The sequence below is a fragment of the Mustelus asterias genome, chromosome 20, assembly GCF_964213995.1.
Source record: "Mustelus asterias chromosome 20, sMusAst1.hap1.1, whole genome shotgun sequence".
Taxonomy (NCBI): Eukaryota; Metazoa; Chordata; class Chondrichthyes; order Carcharhiniformes; family Triakidae; genus Mustelus; species Mustelus asterias.
Window position 1 is genome coordinate 71846245 of NC_135820.1, and position 15200 is coordinate 71861444.

The 15200-nt window shown below is 47.4% G+C and overlaps 1 protein-coding gene across 2 annotated transcripts in view; it reads right to left on the reverse strand.

Moving 5' to 3' along the window:
* Nucleotides 1–3576: 3576 nt before the first annotated feature.
* tp53inp2b (tumor protein p53 inducible nuclear protein 2b) overlaps nucleotides 3577–15200 on the reverse strand; it is a 47215-nt gene continuing 35591 nt past the window's right edge. Inside the window, exons 3-4 of one of the 2 annotated variants that reach the window (XM_078236786.1) lie at nucleotides 6948–7086; nucleotides 3577–3983 (exon numbers count right to left, since the gene is read on the reverse strand). In XM_078236786.1, the coding sequence (XP_078092912.1) occupies nucleotides 3734–3983; nucleotides 6948–7086 (389 nt within the window). In that variant the 3' untranslated portion in view covers nucleotides 3577–3733. Of the gene's footprint in view, nucleotides 3984–6947; nucleotides 7309–15200 lie in introns of both variants that reach the window. The other variant, XM_078236785.1, reaches the window with a different exon arrangement.

Consider the following 15200-nt stretch of genomic DNA (forward strand, 5'->3'; position numbering starts at 1 on the left):
CTAATTTAGAAAGGAAAACTGCGGCTCACACATCACATATATCCTTAAATAAATCAAACAAAACATACACATCAGCAGAACACTCTCATCTCAATCACTGACAAGCAATTCTACTTCAAGAACACTGGTCTCAACAGCACAGTATATCCTTCTAAATGTTCTTTTGTTGTATTAAACAGGTAATACTGTCCGCAAACTTACATGTTTTCAGTTACAAAATAAAGTTGTATATTTCAGTTCAGCACCATACTTGGGTTAATCCGGAAATCAGACTGTAGTGTCAGGACCTTATTTTGTAGCAAGGCATTCAGTACAAGTTAGTGTAGGTAGATACAATTTTTTGTTGAAAGCCCCAGTTACACGAGTGCAGGTGCAGTGCTGTGTGTAGACTTATCAAGTAAGAAGTCTCACAGCACCAGGTTAAAGTCCCAACAGGTTTATTTGGAATCACGAGCTTTCGGAGCGCTGCTCCTTCATCAGGTGAGTGGAGAGTTTGGTTCACAAACATGACACAATTTCAAGATAATTACAGATTGGAATGACAGATTCTTCACATTTGCCTATATATATGTGAATTAACCACCACTCACCTGATGAGGGAGCAGCGCTCCGAAAGCTCGTGATTTCCAAATAAACCTGTTGGACTTTAACCTGGTGCTGGGAGATTTCTTACTGTGCCCCACCCCAGTCCAAAGCCGGCATCTCCACATCATTATACTTGGCAAAGCATCCCCTAGAAGCACAGCTCAGATAATTAGTGCCACAAGCTGTTCACTCGATTTTCACTCAAAAATGCCAAAGGCTGGTGGGCAGGGGAGAGAAATGCTACTCATTAAAAGGGAACAAATTGCTGGCAATGTCTGTGTTGTTTGGTCAACACACTGAGGAGGCAAAATATCACAGTGCCAAGACATGAACCTCCATCAGAACCTTTACCACAGTATTAGTTCCGTAAGAAGCCTCACAACACCAGCTTAAAGTCCAACAGGTTTATCTAGTACCACGAGCTTAAGGAGCAGTGCTCCGAAAGCTTGAGATTCCAAATAAACCTGTTGGACTTTGACCTGATGTGAGACTTCTTACTGTGCCCACCCAGTCCCAGATTTCACTTTTTGTTTGCACAAACTTTCAGTAACTTTCGTCGGGGAAATTAGCAAATCCATTTTCTCCCATTTAGAGATCCTCAAATTGGGAAGTAATTTCAATGTGGATGCCTAGGGTTTTCATTCCCAGAGAAAGGAGTAAGTCAGTGAATCAAAACTAGTCCTGAGAACCTGTTGCTTTTTTGTTTATAACAGGACAAAGTACAATCCCACGTATTGTACTGGTTGTCACTTGCCAGTATAAATACTTTAAAAATACAAATTCTTAGTACTTGGGTGTTACCGGGGTGAATTTTCCCATCCTGCCCGGCACGGGAATCGGAGCGGGTGGGACGCAGACCATGCAAAGATCCGTGGACCTCAGGTGGAATCTTCCGGCTTTGGGGCCAGTGTGGTTTCAAGGTACCAATTTTTTTTTTTTATTTACAAATTTTATTTTTTTAAAGTGAATTCAAAAACTAGGAACTGCCCTGTTGGGGTCTGAACTCCCTCTCTCTGGATTACTAGTCCAGTAACAAAATAGAATCATAGGAATCCTACAGTGCAGAAGGAGGCCATTGGGCCCACCGAGTCTGCACCGACCACAATCCCACCCAGGCCCTATCCCCGTAACCCCACATATTTACCCTGCTCATCCCTGCTCTACCCTAATCCTGACATCAGAAATTAGTTGGCTTATTGAGTTCTTAAATTAAAGAAAACAAGAAGTTTTTCACACAGAGGGTGGTGGGCGAGTGGAATCGGCTGCTGTCAGTGGTGGCGGAGGCAAACTCAATAGAGACTCCTAGATGAGTACATGGGACTTAATAGGATGGAGGGTTATAGGTAGGCCTAAAAGGTAGGGATATGTTCGGCACTGCTTGTGGGGCCGAAGGGCCTGTTTTGTGCTGTAGTTTTCTATGTTTCTAAGAAAGGGGACGAATACTTTTTAGTCTTTTTTCTTCATTAAAGAGTTACTTTTAGTGGGTTAAAGATTCTGCTGCATTTTCTAAGAGCAGGAATACAATTACACATCTTAAATTTATGGAACTGTAATTATGGAAATAAATTTATGGACGAAATCAACTCAAATACGGATTAAAGAGTTTTTTTTAAAAAAGGAAGGGCAAGTTGAGCTCCCCGCTTATTTTTGTTCATGTGATTTTAAACTAACCTAAACATTTTGACCCCCATGCTGCAACTTTTTACTCTAAACAGCAAAGACAGACAGGGCAGTAAGGCTGGAAGGGAAATATCTTTCATGAAATGTATTGGCCAAATATATACTTCTCTCTATCTGGCAGACCACCTCTCTGTCAAAATTAAACCCCTTTCAAAGAAAAAAGTGCTCCCCCAAATACAAAAGTCACCAGGTCACCCCTCCCCCCACCCCTCCCCCCAAGGTCAGCACGTTAAGCCAAAACCTAACTCAAACCAAGGCCAAGAAAGATTGCCTTCCACCAGATTTGACTCAATGTTACCGATGGGGTCAGTATCGAGAAGGCAAGGTGAGTGGAGTTGGGAACGAGACCGACAGGAGTGGGCACGGCGGCTCAGCGGTTAGCACTGCTGCCTCACAGCACCAGGGACCCGGGTTCGATTGCCGGCCTCGGGTCACTGTCCGTGTGGAGTTTGCACATTCTCCCCGTGTCTGCGTGGGTTTCCTCCGGGTGCTCCGGTTTCCTCCCACAGTCCGAAAGACGTGCAGGTTAGGGTGCATTGGCCGTGCTAAATTGCCCCTCAGTGTCAGGGGGGTTATCAGGGTAAATACGTGGGGGCTACAGGGATAGGGCCCAGGTGGGATTGTTGTCGGTGCAGGCTCGATGGGCTGAATGGCCTCCTTCTGCACTCTGTTTGGATCCTATTCTATGATACCCTGTGACCTGATCAAACAATTATTTTCAAGCTGATAAAATGTTTGATGACAACAACAGCATCCTTTTTTTAAAATTCATTCATTCGTGAGATATGAGTGTCGCTGGCTCTGCCAGCATCTATTGCCCATTCCTAATTACCCTTGAGAAGGTGCAGTGGTGAGCTGCCTTCGTGAAACGTATTTAATCCACTCCCTGTGCTATCTGCGACATTGGTTTAAGGGGTTGGTTAACTTGGGTTCTGAGAAACATCCTAGGCTCCGGCCAACAAACCTCACTAGGCCAATTGTACCCAACTCTTTTCTGTTGAAAACGAATTAAACTAAATTAAATAAACTGAGGGACAAAGTACAAAAGGGGGCAGCCCCTTACTACAGCGTTAACTTGATCGTGCGTCCACTACTCCCTTTCAGTTTCCCACTCACGCAATTTCCCTGAATGCATCAAGTTACTAAAGCAAGCACTGCACCGCAATGGCCTTTCCAACCACATGTAACTGAGGCTTGAATAGGAAGGAAAGCAAAAGGATCTAATTCATTCCTAGAAAAACAAAAAAAGGTGACTTAAGCATGAAGACACACAGGAAAGGAAAGAAAGGTCCCAAATGATGTGTCCTAGTCGGAGCGTGGAACGTCTTTTATTTCGAAAAGCTACGCTTAGGACCAGAAGGCCAGCTCTAAGTCAAAGCCTGCGCGGCGAGATGCACTGTGTGTCCAAATTCATTGTTAATGCCGTCTAACTGACCCCTCTTTACTCCGTTCGTTCTCCTGAATCGGCTCAGTAGTTGTACTGGCGTCGGCACGGCTGGTACACAAAGTTGCCGTGGTGCTTGGTCCGGTGGAAGTGGCGCTCCCTCGCTAGGTTCTGCCTCTGAATGCGGTTACGGCTCAGTTGACGTTTTTCCACCCGCTGTTTGGCTCGTTGGATCCGGCGGACCTGACTCGCCTTCTCCAAAATAGTAGCTCGGCCAACCGCTGCCGCGGGAGCTGGGGCGGCCCATCGTTCCATTCTGGCCCGACTTTCATTCCTGCAGATGATAACAAGACAGTTTTTTTTTTGTTTCCAAGATATGTTCGCTCGCACCATTACAGCCCAGAAACAGACCATTAAATCAGCATCCACGTCACTCGCAAACTATTACCTCTCTCTCACTCCCCTCCCAAGACTTAAACTTTTTTCCCCTTCTCAGATAGCTACAGTCATAGAATCCGTACAGTGCAGAAGGAGGCCATTCAGCCCATCAAGCCTGCACCGCCTCGCCAAAAGTGCATTTTACCCAGGCTCACCCTCCTGCCCTATCCCCGTAACCCCATCCATTTACCATGGCTAATCTATCTAACCTACACATCTTTGGACACTAAGGGGGCGATTTAGCATGGCCAATCCACCTAACCTGCACATCTTTGGAGTGTGGGAGGAAACCGGAGCACCTGAAGGAAACCCACACAGACATGGGGAGAATGTGCAAACTCCACACAGACAGGGACTCGAGTCCGGAACTGAACCTGGTTCCCTGGCGCTGTGAGACAGCAGTGCTAACTGCTGTGCCGCCCAACTGATTTTCCCTCATGAGTTTAACAGTTCTGTTCCAATTGCAAAAGAAGTGCGTTCACCTCCCCTTGACGTTTTTCAGCAATGGAAGCAACCTCTCGTGATGTATCTTGCCGCAACCCATCACTTTGAATTTCCCATTCTTAAAGTCCACCCCAAACTTAGTAGATTCAGTGGGGAATATGGCGTAAAGATTTTGTATCATGGAGCAATGAGGGAAGTATTGATCAAGCAGACATTTGTAATATACCATATTGTAAGCAGGAAGAATCATAGAAACCCTACAGTGCAGAAACAGGCCATTCGGCCCATCGAGTCTGCACCGACCACAATCCCACCCAGGCCCTACCCCCATATCCCTACACATTTACCCGCTAATCCCTCTAACCTACACATCTCAGGACACGAAGGGGCAATTTTAGCATGGCCAATCAACCTAACCTGCACATCTTTGGACTGTGGGAGGAAACCGGAGCACCCGGAGGAAACCCACGCAGACACGAGGAGAATATGCAAACTCCACACAGACAGTGACCCAAGCCGGGAATCGAACCCAGGTCCCTGTAGCTGCGAAGCAGCAGTGCTAACCACTGTGCTACCGTGCCGTCCCATAGAAATAGGAAGGAGGACAAGATAACAGGCGAAATCTACACCGTCTTCAATTTCTCAGACAGCTGATAGAGTCATAGAGGTTTACAGCATGGAAACAGGCCCTTCAGCCCAACTTGTCCATGCCGCCCTTTTTTTTTTTAAACCCCTAAGCTAGTCCCAATTGCCCACATTTGGCCCATATCCCTCTATACCCATCTTACCCATGTAACTGTCTATAGACCTCAATATAAACCGCAAGAGGCAGAACTAAGTATTGGAGATTACTCATACCACATATTCAACAAAAAGATCAGAATTTTATAGACAATGCAAGTTATTAATTCTTGCTTTTTAACCCTCGGGTATGTAAAATTCAGAAATTGGCATTTCATCATCAATGAGCAAAATAAAGGAGGGAGAATTCTGGAAAGAATCAGATTTAGGTGAACTTACTGATGAATTAATTGTAGAATTGACCCTCAATAGGAGAGACGTAGGATGAGAGGAGACCTAATAGAGGTATATAAGATGTTGAGAGGCATAGATCGAGTGGACTCTCAGAGGCTTTTTCCCAGGGTGGAAATGGCTGCTACGAGAGGACACAGGTTTAAGGTGCTGGGGGGTAGGGACAGGGGAAATGTTAGGGGGAAGTTTGTCACACAGAGGGTGGTGGGCGAGTGGAATCGGCTGCCGTCAGTGGTGGTGGAGGCGAACTCAATAGGGAATTTTAAGAGACTCCTGGATGAGTACATGGGACTTAATAGGATGGAGGGTTATAGGTAGGCCTAGAAGGTAGGGATATGTTTGGCACAACTTGTGGGGCCGAAGGGCCTGTTTTGTGCTGCAGTTTTTCTATGTTTCAATACGTTAAAAACTTGGCATTTTCCCTGGCATTTTATTATCAACAAACAAAATAAAATTTAGGGGGAGAACTCTGAAAAGCCCAGTGAAGCATGGCACAGTGGCTAGCGCTGCTGCCTCAAAACGCCAGGGACCCGGGTTCAATTCCGGCCTCGGGTCACTGTCCGTGTGGAGTTTGCACGTTCTCCCCGTGTCTGCGTGGGTTTCCTCCGGGTGCTCCGGTTTCCTCCCACAGTCCAAAGACGTGCGGGTTAGGTGGATTGCCCGTGCTAAATTGCCTCTAGTGTCAGGGGAATTAGCGGGGCAAATATGTGGGGTTACGGGGATAGGGCCTGGGTGGGATTGTGGTCGGTGCAGACTCGATGGGCCGAATGGCCTCCTTCTGCACTGTAGGGATTCTATGATCCTACAAGCAGTTGAGGCTACCTCTCTGAATGTTTTTAAGGCAAGGATAGATAAATTTTTGAACAGTAAAGGAATTAAGGGTTATGGTGAATGGTGGGTAAGTGGAGCTGAGTCCACAAAAAGATCAGCCATGATCTTATTGAGTGGTGGAGCAGGCTCGAGGGGCCGGATGGCCTACTCCTGCTCCTAGTTCTTATGTAGATCAGATTTACGTGAACTTACTGATAAGTCATTATCATTGCAGGACCCTCAATAGATTAAATTCTGAGACTAGCTATCATTGAATCATAGAAACCCTACAGTGCAGAAAGAGGCCATTTGGCCCATCGAGTCTGCACCGACCACAATCCCACCCAGGCCCTACCCCATATCCCTACATATTTAGCCACTAATCCCTCGAACCTACGCATCTCAGGATACTAAGGGGCAATTTTAGCATGGCCAATCAACCTAACCCGCACATCTTTGGACTATGATCCTGAAAAGGGTGGTTCAGTTATTTTATACTGAGGAGGAAACAGAGAATTGCCTCAGCCACACAGTGTTGCCCCCCAACCCACCCCCTCCCCCTGCCTTATCTCACCCATTGTTGATTTCTTCGCTGGCATCCTCCTCCAGTGTGCTGATGTTGGTGTTGCTGGCAGCGTAGACGGACATGCTCGGGTGCTCGATGAGAAGGTTCTCCAAGGGGCTGCTCTCCACTTGGATCTCATCCTGGCCTTCTGCAGTAAAACAGGGGGGAGGGGTGACAAACCAACTCTCTTCCAAAGTGCAGGGTAAAGACGGCGGAGAGGCAGAGCTGCCTCCGCAGTGACAGACAGACTCAAGAGAAGAAGAAGAAGAAGAAGAAGAAGGAGGAGGGGCCGAGGTGGGGGGCTGGTCGGAAAGGCAGGGGCTGGGCGCGGTCGCCTTCACCTCTTCGCTTGAGGGGGTAGTGCAATCGGCTAAATTTTGGGGTGGGGCGTGCGGGGGATGGGGGGGGGGGGGGGTGGCGGGGAAGAGGTACATGCGACCATCCAGTGGTCATGACGATTCGTGCGAGAATCAACAGATAATCAAATCAAAAGAATCAGATTGAAAGGGGTAGATGGGGGTGGGGGGGGGGGTGGGGTGGGTATTGGGAGAAAACAAAAAACACAAAAAAAAAGAGACTGATTAGTCATTTTCCCAGAATGACAGGCATAGTGCAGCATTTTCAAAAGTTTACACCTTGGCCCACCTTCAGAGCAAAGTCGCCAGAGAGCAATTTCCTCCAAAGAGCAACTTTCCATTTGGAGCAAGCGTAAGGTTCTTGCACAGCCTCAACCCACCAAGAAGGCACAACCCTCATTTCTTAGTTCAGAGCAAGGTTATTTTAGGAGGTGGGGGGAGAGGAGGGGAGGGGGGTGGGGGGAGCAGCGGGGAAAGGGAAACAACATTGTGATCCCTCTGGCTCGCCGGAGACACGGGAACTGAGCCGAGAATGGGGTCAAACTCAACAGCAAAAAGGACAAGAAAAGCAAGTCAACACTGGATGTGTATGGATTACCGGGAGTGGGAGTGGGGTGGGGGGATTTCTATTATCCCCTCCTTCCCCCACAATTCTAGTGAATCTCACTCTTAAAAAAATGCAAAACACCATTAAAGCAAAGCTAAAATGTTAACTTGCCTTCACAAAGCTATTATAATTCAAACTTATCTACTACTTCATCCATGCTGAATTCTCCCTCAGTATGCCCGAACAGGCGCCAGACTGTGGCGACTAGGGGAATTTCACAGTAATTTCATTGCAGTGTTAATCAATCATTCTAAAGTACAAGGGAGCTGGCAAGGTTCCCCTGAACTGTTTCTCTATGATCAATGATTCACAGTCCTCAAAACTGCACAGGGTGGCACAGTGGTTAGCCACTGCTGCCTCACAGCGCCAGGGACCCGGGTTCGATTCCCGGCTTGGGTCATTGTCTGTGCAGAGTTTGCATGTTCTCCCTGTAGGTTTTCTCCGGGTGCTCCGGTTTCCTCCCACAGTCCGAAAGACGTGCTGGTTAGAACAAAGAACAAAGAACAAAGAACAATACAGCACAGGAACAGGCCCTTCGGCCCTCCAAGCCCGTGCCGCTCCCTGGTCCAAACTAGAACATTAGGTGCATTGACCGTGCTAAATTCTCCCTCAGTGTACCCGAACAGGTGCCGGAGTGTGGCAACTAGGGGAGTTTCACAGTAACTTCATTGCAGTGTTACTGTGACAATAAATAAACTTCAAAGTCTTGTGTTGCCAAGATTGCTGGTATTGTTAATTACAGAAAAAAAATCAGGGGTTATGTTAAACTTCTAACAGCCAGTTGATGAAGGAGGTCAGAAATAAGTTTTTTTACTGACGAGGGATTTATTCATTACAAGTCTGTATTGCTCAGCCTACTCCCCACCCCAGTGTCAATAATTGTGACCCAAATAATGAATGTCCTGCTGTTTATTCTTACCCTTAACTTTATACAATTAACCGGTTACTCCTTACAATTTTCTCCTCTTGAAGAGAATTCAGACCAAAAGGTAATGAGGAATTCATATTCATTTTGCTCACACATTCCCAAAGTAAAGTTAAAGTTTATTTATTAGTCACAAGTAGGCTTACATTAACACTGCAATGAAGTTATTGTGAAAATCCCCTAGTCACCACACTCCAGTGCTTGTTCGGGTAACACTGAGGGAGAATTTAGTACGGCCAATTCACCTAACTTGCACATCTTTCGCATTGTGGGAGGAAACCGGAGCGCCCAGAGGAAACCCACGCAGACACGTGGAGAACGTGCAGACTCCGTGCAAACTCCACACAGACAGTGACCCAAACCAGGAATCGAACCCAGATCCCTGGCGCTGAGAGGCAGCAGTGCTAACCACCGTCACCGTGCTGTCCTACGTAACAATATTACACTTTAAGTAAGAAAGGCCATCTCATCTTCCAGTATAAATCGCCATTCAGATGGCACTCACTCCCCGTGAAGGTTAATGCCTTAGAGAGAATTAATTTTCCTCACAAAGTGCACAAGGTTGATTCTCTAACCAATGTGATGTTACTCCATCTGCTGCTATCCATCATCATTCCTGGGTGCACAGACTTGATTCTGAACCCAAGTGAGGACAGCATCCCTCTATCCTACACTGGGTTCCTGCTACAAAGACATTAACAATACTCTTCATTCCTGAATGAATGGGGATCAATAGCCAGGTCATAGAAACATGGAAATTAGAAACAGGAGGAGGCCATTCGGCCCTTCGAGCCTGCTCCGCTATTCATTATGATCATGGCTGATCATCGAATTCAATATCCTGATCCCACCTTCCCCCCATATCCCTTGAACCCCAAGAGCTATATCTAATTTCTTCTTGAAATCAGACAACATTTTGGCCTCAACTACATTTGGTGGTAGTGAATTCCACACATTCACCATCCTCTCGGTGAAGAAATTTCTCCTCACCTCAGTCCTAAAATGACTCGGTTCTTATCCTCAAACTGTGGCCCCTAGTCAGATCGTATCGAGACATTTAAAGTCCTGACAGGGTGGAGGACGTCGAGAGGATGTTTCCCCCTTGTGCAGGAGTCTAAATCTAGAAGACATCGTTTAAAAGCGAGGGGGGCCCCATTTAAGACTTGGCTGAGTGAGGAGAACTTCTCTCAATTATTCTGTGGAATTCTCTTCCCCTGAGAGTAGTGGAGATTGTTTGGGCGGGGGGGGGGGGGGGGAGGGCACGGCGCGAGGCCACAATCAGATTGGCCATGATCTTATTGAATGGCAGAGCAGACTCGAGGAGCAGCTCTTAACTTCAGCTTTTATTGCCCATCCAGGGGTGGCACGGTGGCACAGTGGCTAGCGCTGCTGCCTCACAGTGTCAGTGACCCGGGTTCGATTCCCGGCTTGGGTCACTGTCTGTGCATAGTTTGCATGCTCTCCCCGTGTCTGCGTGGGTTTCCTCCAGGTACTCCGGTTTCCTCCCACAGTCCAAAGACGTGCGAGTTAGATGGATTGGCCATGCTAAATTGCCCCTTAGTGTCAGGGGGACTGGCTAGGGTAAATACATGGGGTTATGAGGATAGGGCCTGGGTGGGATTGTGGTTATTTGCGAAAGGATATATTGGTCTTGGAGGGAGTGCAGAGAAGGTTCACCAGGTTGATACCAGAGATGTGGGGTGTTGATTATGAGGAGAGACTGAGCAGATTGGGTTTGTACTCGTTGGAATTTAGAAGGCTGAGGGGGATCTTATAGAGACCTATAAGATAATGAAGGGGCTGGATAGGGTAGAGGTGGAGAGATTCTTTCCACTTAGAAAGGAAGCTAGAACTGGAGGACACAGCCTCAAAATAAAGGGGGGTCAGTTTAGGACAGAGTTGAGGAGGAACTTCTTCTCTCAGAGGGTGGTGAATCTCTGGAATTCTCTGCCCACTGAAGTGGTGGAGGCTACCTCGTTGAATATGTTTAAGTCACGGATAGATGGATTTCTGATCGGTAAGGGAATTAGGGGTTATAGGGATCAGGCGGGTAAGTGGAACTGATCCACTTCAGATCAGCCATGATCTTATTGAATGGCGGGGCAGGCTCGAGGGACTAGATGGCCTACTCCTGCTCCTATTTCTTATGTTCTTATGTGGTTGGTGCAGACTCGATGGGCTGAATGTCATCCTTCTGTACTGTGGGGATACTATGACTCTGTTGCCCAGCCCTAGTTGCCCTTAAGGAGGTGGTGGTGAACTGCCATCAGTAACTACAATGGGAATGCCTGGGGCGAAGGTGTTCTCACGATGCTGTTAGGTAAAGGGCTCCAATATTTCACCCAGCCTCGATGAAGGATGGAGTCAGAATAATGTACGACTTGCAGGTAATGGTCTTCCCAGAAACGGTGTCTACTGTCCTTGTAGGTGGTGAAGGTCACAGGTTGAAGAGCGACGCAAACTTGATTTAAGAAATGTAGCTGTATAATCAGGCCGACTTACTCCTTAACACAGCGTTTGTATATGGATCGCAGTATGACGTACCCGAGCGTTTCTTATTCTCCCCAGTATTTGAACTGTACATGTTGGGGAGATGGAGGAGAGCAGCAAGTGGGAATCAGTCCGAGAGAAACAGAAAGCGTTTGGTACTCTCAGATTGCATTAGTTGAACCAAGTCCTCCAACTTGGGGCGGCACAATGGCACAGTGGTTAGCACTGCTGCCCACAGTGTCAGGGACCTGGGTTCAATTCCCATCTTGGGTGACTCTGTATGAAGTTTTCCCATTCTATTCCTAGCTTGGGCCACTGTCTGTGTGGAGTCTGCACATTCTCCCCGTGTCTGCGTGGGTTTCCTCCGGGTGCTCCGGTTTCCTCCCACAGTTTGGAAGACATGCTGGTTAGATGCATCGACCATGCCAAATTCTCCCTCTGTGTACCTTAACAGGCGCCGGAGTGTGGCGACCAGGGGATTTTCACAGTAACTTCACTGCAGTGTCAATGTAAGCTTGCTTGTGACAATAATAAACTTTAAAATCAGACTGTTAAAATGATACGATCAGTGCAACATTCTGCACCCGTGTTGACTTTATATTAACACTGGTTTGAGGGAGTTAAGCTAAGGAGTCTTTTATCTGGAGCCTAAATTTGTCCCAGAATCTCCACACAATGCCAAAACTTGGAACTGGACCGAGACGTTTTGTAAACAAATAGAAATGAAGCAGATCCTGTTTTTGTCTCATTCTTTGATGGGATGTGGATGTCACCGGCAAGGTTGGCATTTGTTACCCATTCCTAATTGCCCTTGAATGAGTGGCTTGCTGGGTCATTTCAGAGTGTCAACAACATTGCCGTGGATCTGGACTCGCGCATGGTCCAAACCGCAGCCAAGGACATTTAGAAAAAAAGCATTGAACAAGATGTGGCTGTTGAGGGAGGGATTTATACAAATAATCTCCACGGAAAGATGTGAAAAGGTCTCCCAGACAAAGCTCCGATGGCATTTATAGAATCATAGAATCCCTACAGTACAGAGTCTGCACCAACCACAATCCCACCCAGGCCCTATCCCTATGCATTTACCCTAGCTAGTCCCCCTGACACTAAGGGGCAATTTAGCATGGCCAGTACTCCTAACCCGCACATCCTTGGACTGTGGGAGGAAACAGGAGCACCCGGAGAAAACCCACGCAGACACGGGGAGAACATGCAGACTCCGCACAGACAGTGATCCAAGCCGAGAATCGAACCCAGGTCCCTGACGCTGTGAGGCAGTTGTGCTAACCACTGTGCCGCCCTGTGGCTTAAATTTCACTTCAAATAAAAATTTAATCAGCTCTTATACGTGTTCCTATCGACAGCAATAATGACCGTCTAGTATCACTGGTCAAAAGGAAAAGGAGAAACTGCCATTTCTTTACACTTAGTTAAACCAGAAGGCAATGTTAAGTGAAAACATGGTGACCAACTTTCCCGCTTCGTATGGGATTGTCCTTTATTTTCGACTGTTTATGTTGCGCCCCTTATGCCCTTTGTCCCCTATTTGTCTTGTGTCCCTCGAGGGAAGCTTTTACTCCCCGGGGTCAGTTTAGCTCAGTTGGCTAGATGGCTGGTTCGTGATGCGGAGCAATGCCAACTGCGCGGGTTCAATTCCCATACCGGCTGAGGTTATTCATGAAGACCCCACCTCATCAACCTTGCCCCTCTTGCCAGAGGTGTGGTGACCCTCAGGTTAAATAATCACCAGTCAGCTTTCCCTCTCAAACAGGGGAGAGAGAGAGAGCAGCCTATCTGAGGCTACGGTGACTTTACCTTTCCCTACTTGTAGGACAGTCTGTGAGAGACTGATGCTGGGAACCTCTTGCTTTGAGCAGGATTGCAAGTCTGCGAGACTGAGATGGTCACGTTAGACTCCACACGATGAGTTATGGTTCTGGTTGCTTTAAATCCATCCCTCCCCAATTAAAAATAATCAGCAAAAACTACCCTCCCAATCCTCATCATCACCCCCATCCATTCTTGTGATACCAGCAAGTGTTCTTACAACCCCCTCCTCCCACAACACCTCCCCCAGTCCTGAGACAAATGCCGGCATTTTATCGCCGGGCGCGGCTCGGTGAACGGAATTCTCCAATGACCTTGGGCGGCACGGTAGCACAGTGGTTAGCACTGCTGCTTCACAGCTCCAGGGACCTGGGTTCGAATCCCGGCTCGGGTCGTCGTCTGTGTGGAGTTTGCACATTCTTCCCGTGTCCGCGTGGGTTTCCTCCGGGTGCTCCGGTTTCCTCCCACAGTCCAAAGATGTGCGGGCTAGGTTGATTGGCCATTATAAATTGCCCCTTAGTGTCCCGGGGTGCATAGGTTAGAGGGATTAGTGGGTAAATATGTAGGGATATGTGGATAGGGTCTGGGTGGGATTGTGGTTGGTGCAGACTCGATGGGCCGAATGGCTTCTTTCTGCACTGTAGAGTTCTATGATTTACAGACCCCGCCCAAGCGAGCTCGTAAAAAATACCGGCCAAAGTGGCCCTTGTTTTGTTTCCCAAGAGATGGTCACCTTTGGTGGGGGTCAAATATTCTGACAAATATTTTGTGTACGTTTTAATTCTTCTGGGCAAGCGATGTCATAGAAACCCTACAGTACAGAAAGAGGCCATTCGGCCCATCGAGTCTGCACCGACCACAATCCCACCCAGGCCCTACTCCCATATCCCTACATATTTTACCCGCTAATCCCTCTAATCTACGCATCCCAGGACACTAAGGGGCAATTTTTTAGCATGGCCAATCAACCTAACCCGCACATCTTTGGACTGTGGGAGGAAACCGGAGCACCCGGAGGAAACCCGCGCAGACACGAGGAGAATGTGCAAACTCCGCAAGCGATGCGAGGAGAAACTTTCTTTCTGAAAATGTGAATGGTAACGATCTGAACCTAATAGCTGTGTGGATAGGTCGATGATCAATGGTTTTAAAAAGAAACCAAGTGGACTGTTGAAGGAAATGGATTGACACAGCTGCAGTGATAGCACAGGGAAATGGAACTGACCTCATTGCTCCACAGACAGCTGGCTTGGGTTCAATGGGCCGAAAGTATCATTGCGGCACAGGCGACCACAGGGTAGCACAGTGGTCAGCACTGCTGCCTCACAGTGCCAGGGACCCTGGTTCAATTGCTGGCTTGGGTCACTGTCTGTGCAGAGTCTGCACGTTCTCCCAGTGTCCACATGGGTTTCCTCCCACAGTCCGAAAGGCATGCTGGTTAGGTGCATTGGCCATGCTAAATTCTCCCTCAGTGTACCCGAACAGGCGCCGGAGTGTGGCGACTAGAGGATTTTCACAGTAACTTCATTGCAGTGTTAATGTAAGTCTACTTGTGACTAATAAATAAACTTTACCAACAACTCTAGTATTCACTTGGAAAGTTTGCTGGGTTGCTATCGAAATAACATTTTGATTTCTGCTCAGTTGAACATCTGAAACATCGCAATCTTCATCATCCCACCTTCACACATCATTCTAGCCCCTTAGGTTAAAGTGTGTAAATGAGGTGGCACTCGAGGTTCAATCCAATAACCAAAAAATTCCGATGCTCCGTTCTGGAGAAGAGTCACATTGGACTCGAAACGTTAACTCTGTTTCTTGCTCCACAGACGTTGCCAGACTGTCGCTGGCTGGCCAGCATTTTATTGTAAGAGTTTTAACAACACCAGGTTAAAGTCCAACAGGTTTATTTGGTAGCAAATGACATTAAGCTTTCGGAGCGCTGCTCCTTCGTCAGATGGAGTGGATATCTGCTCTCAAACAGGGAATACAGAGACACAAAATCAAGTTACAGAATACTGATTAGAATGCGAATCTCTACAACCAACCAATGT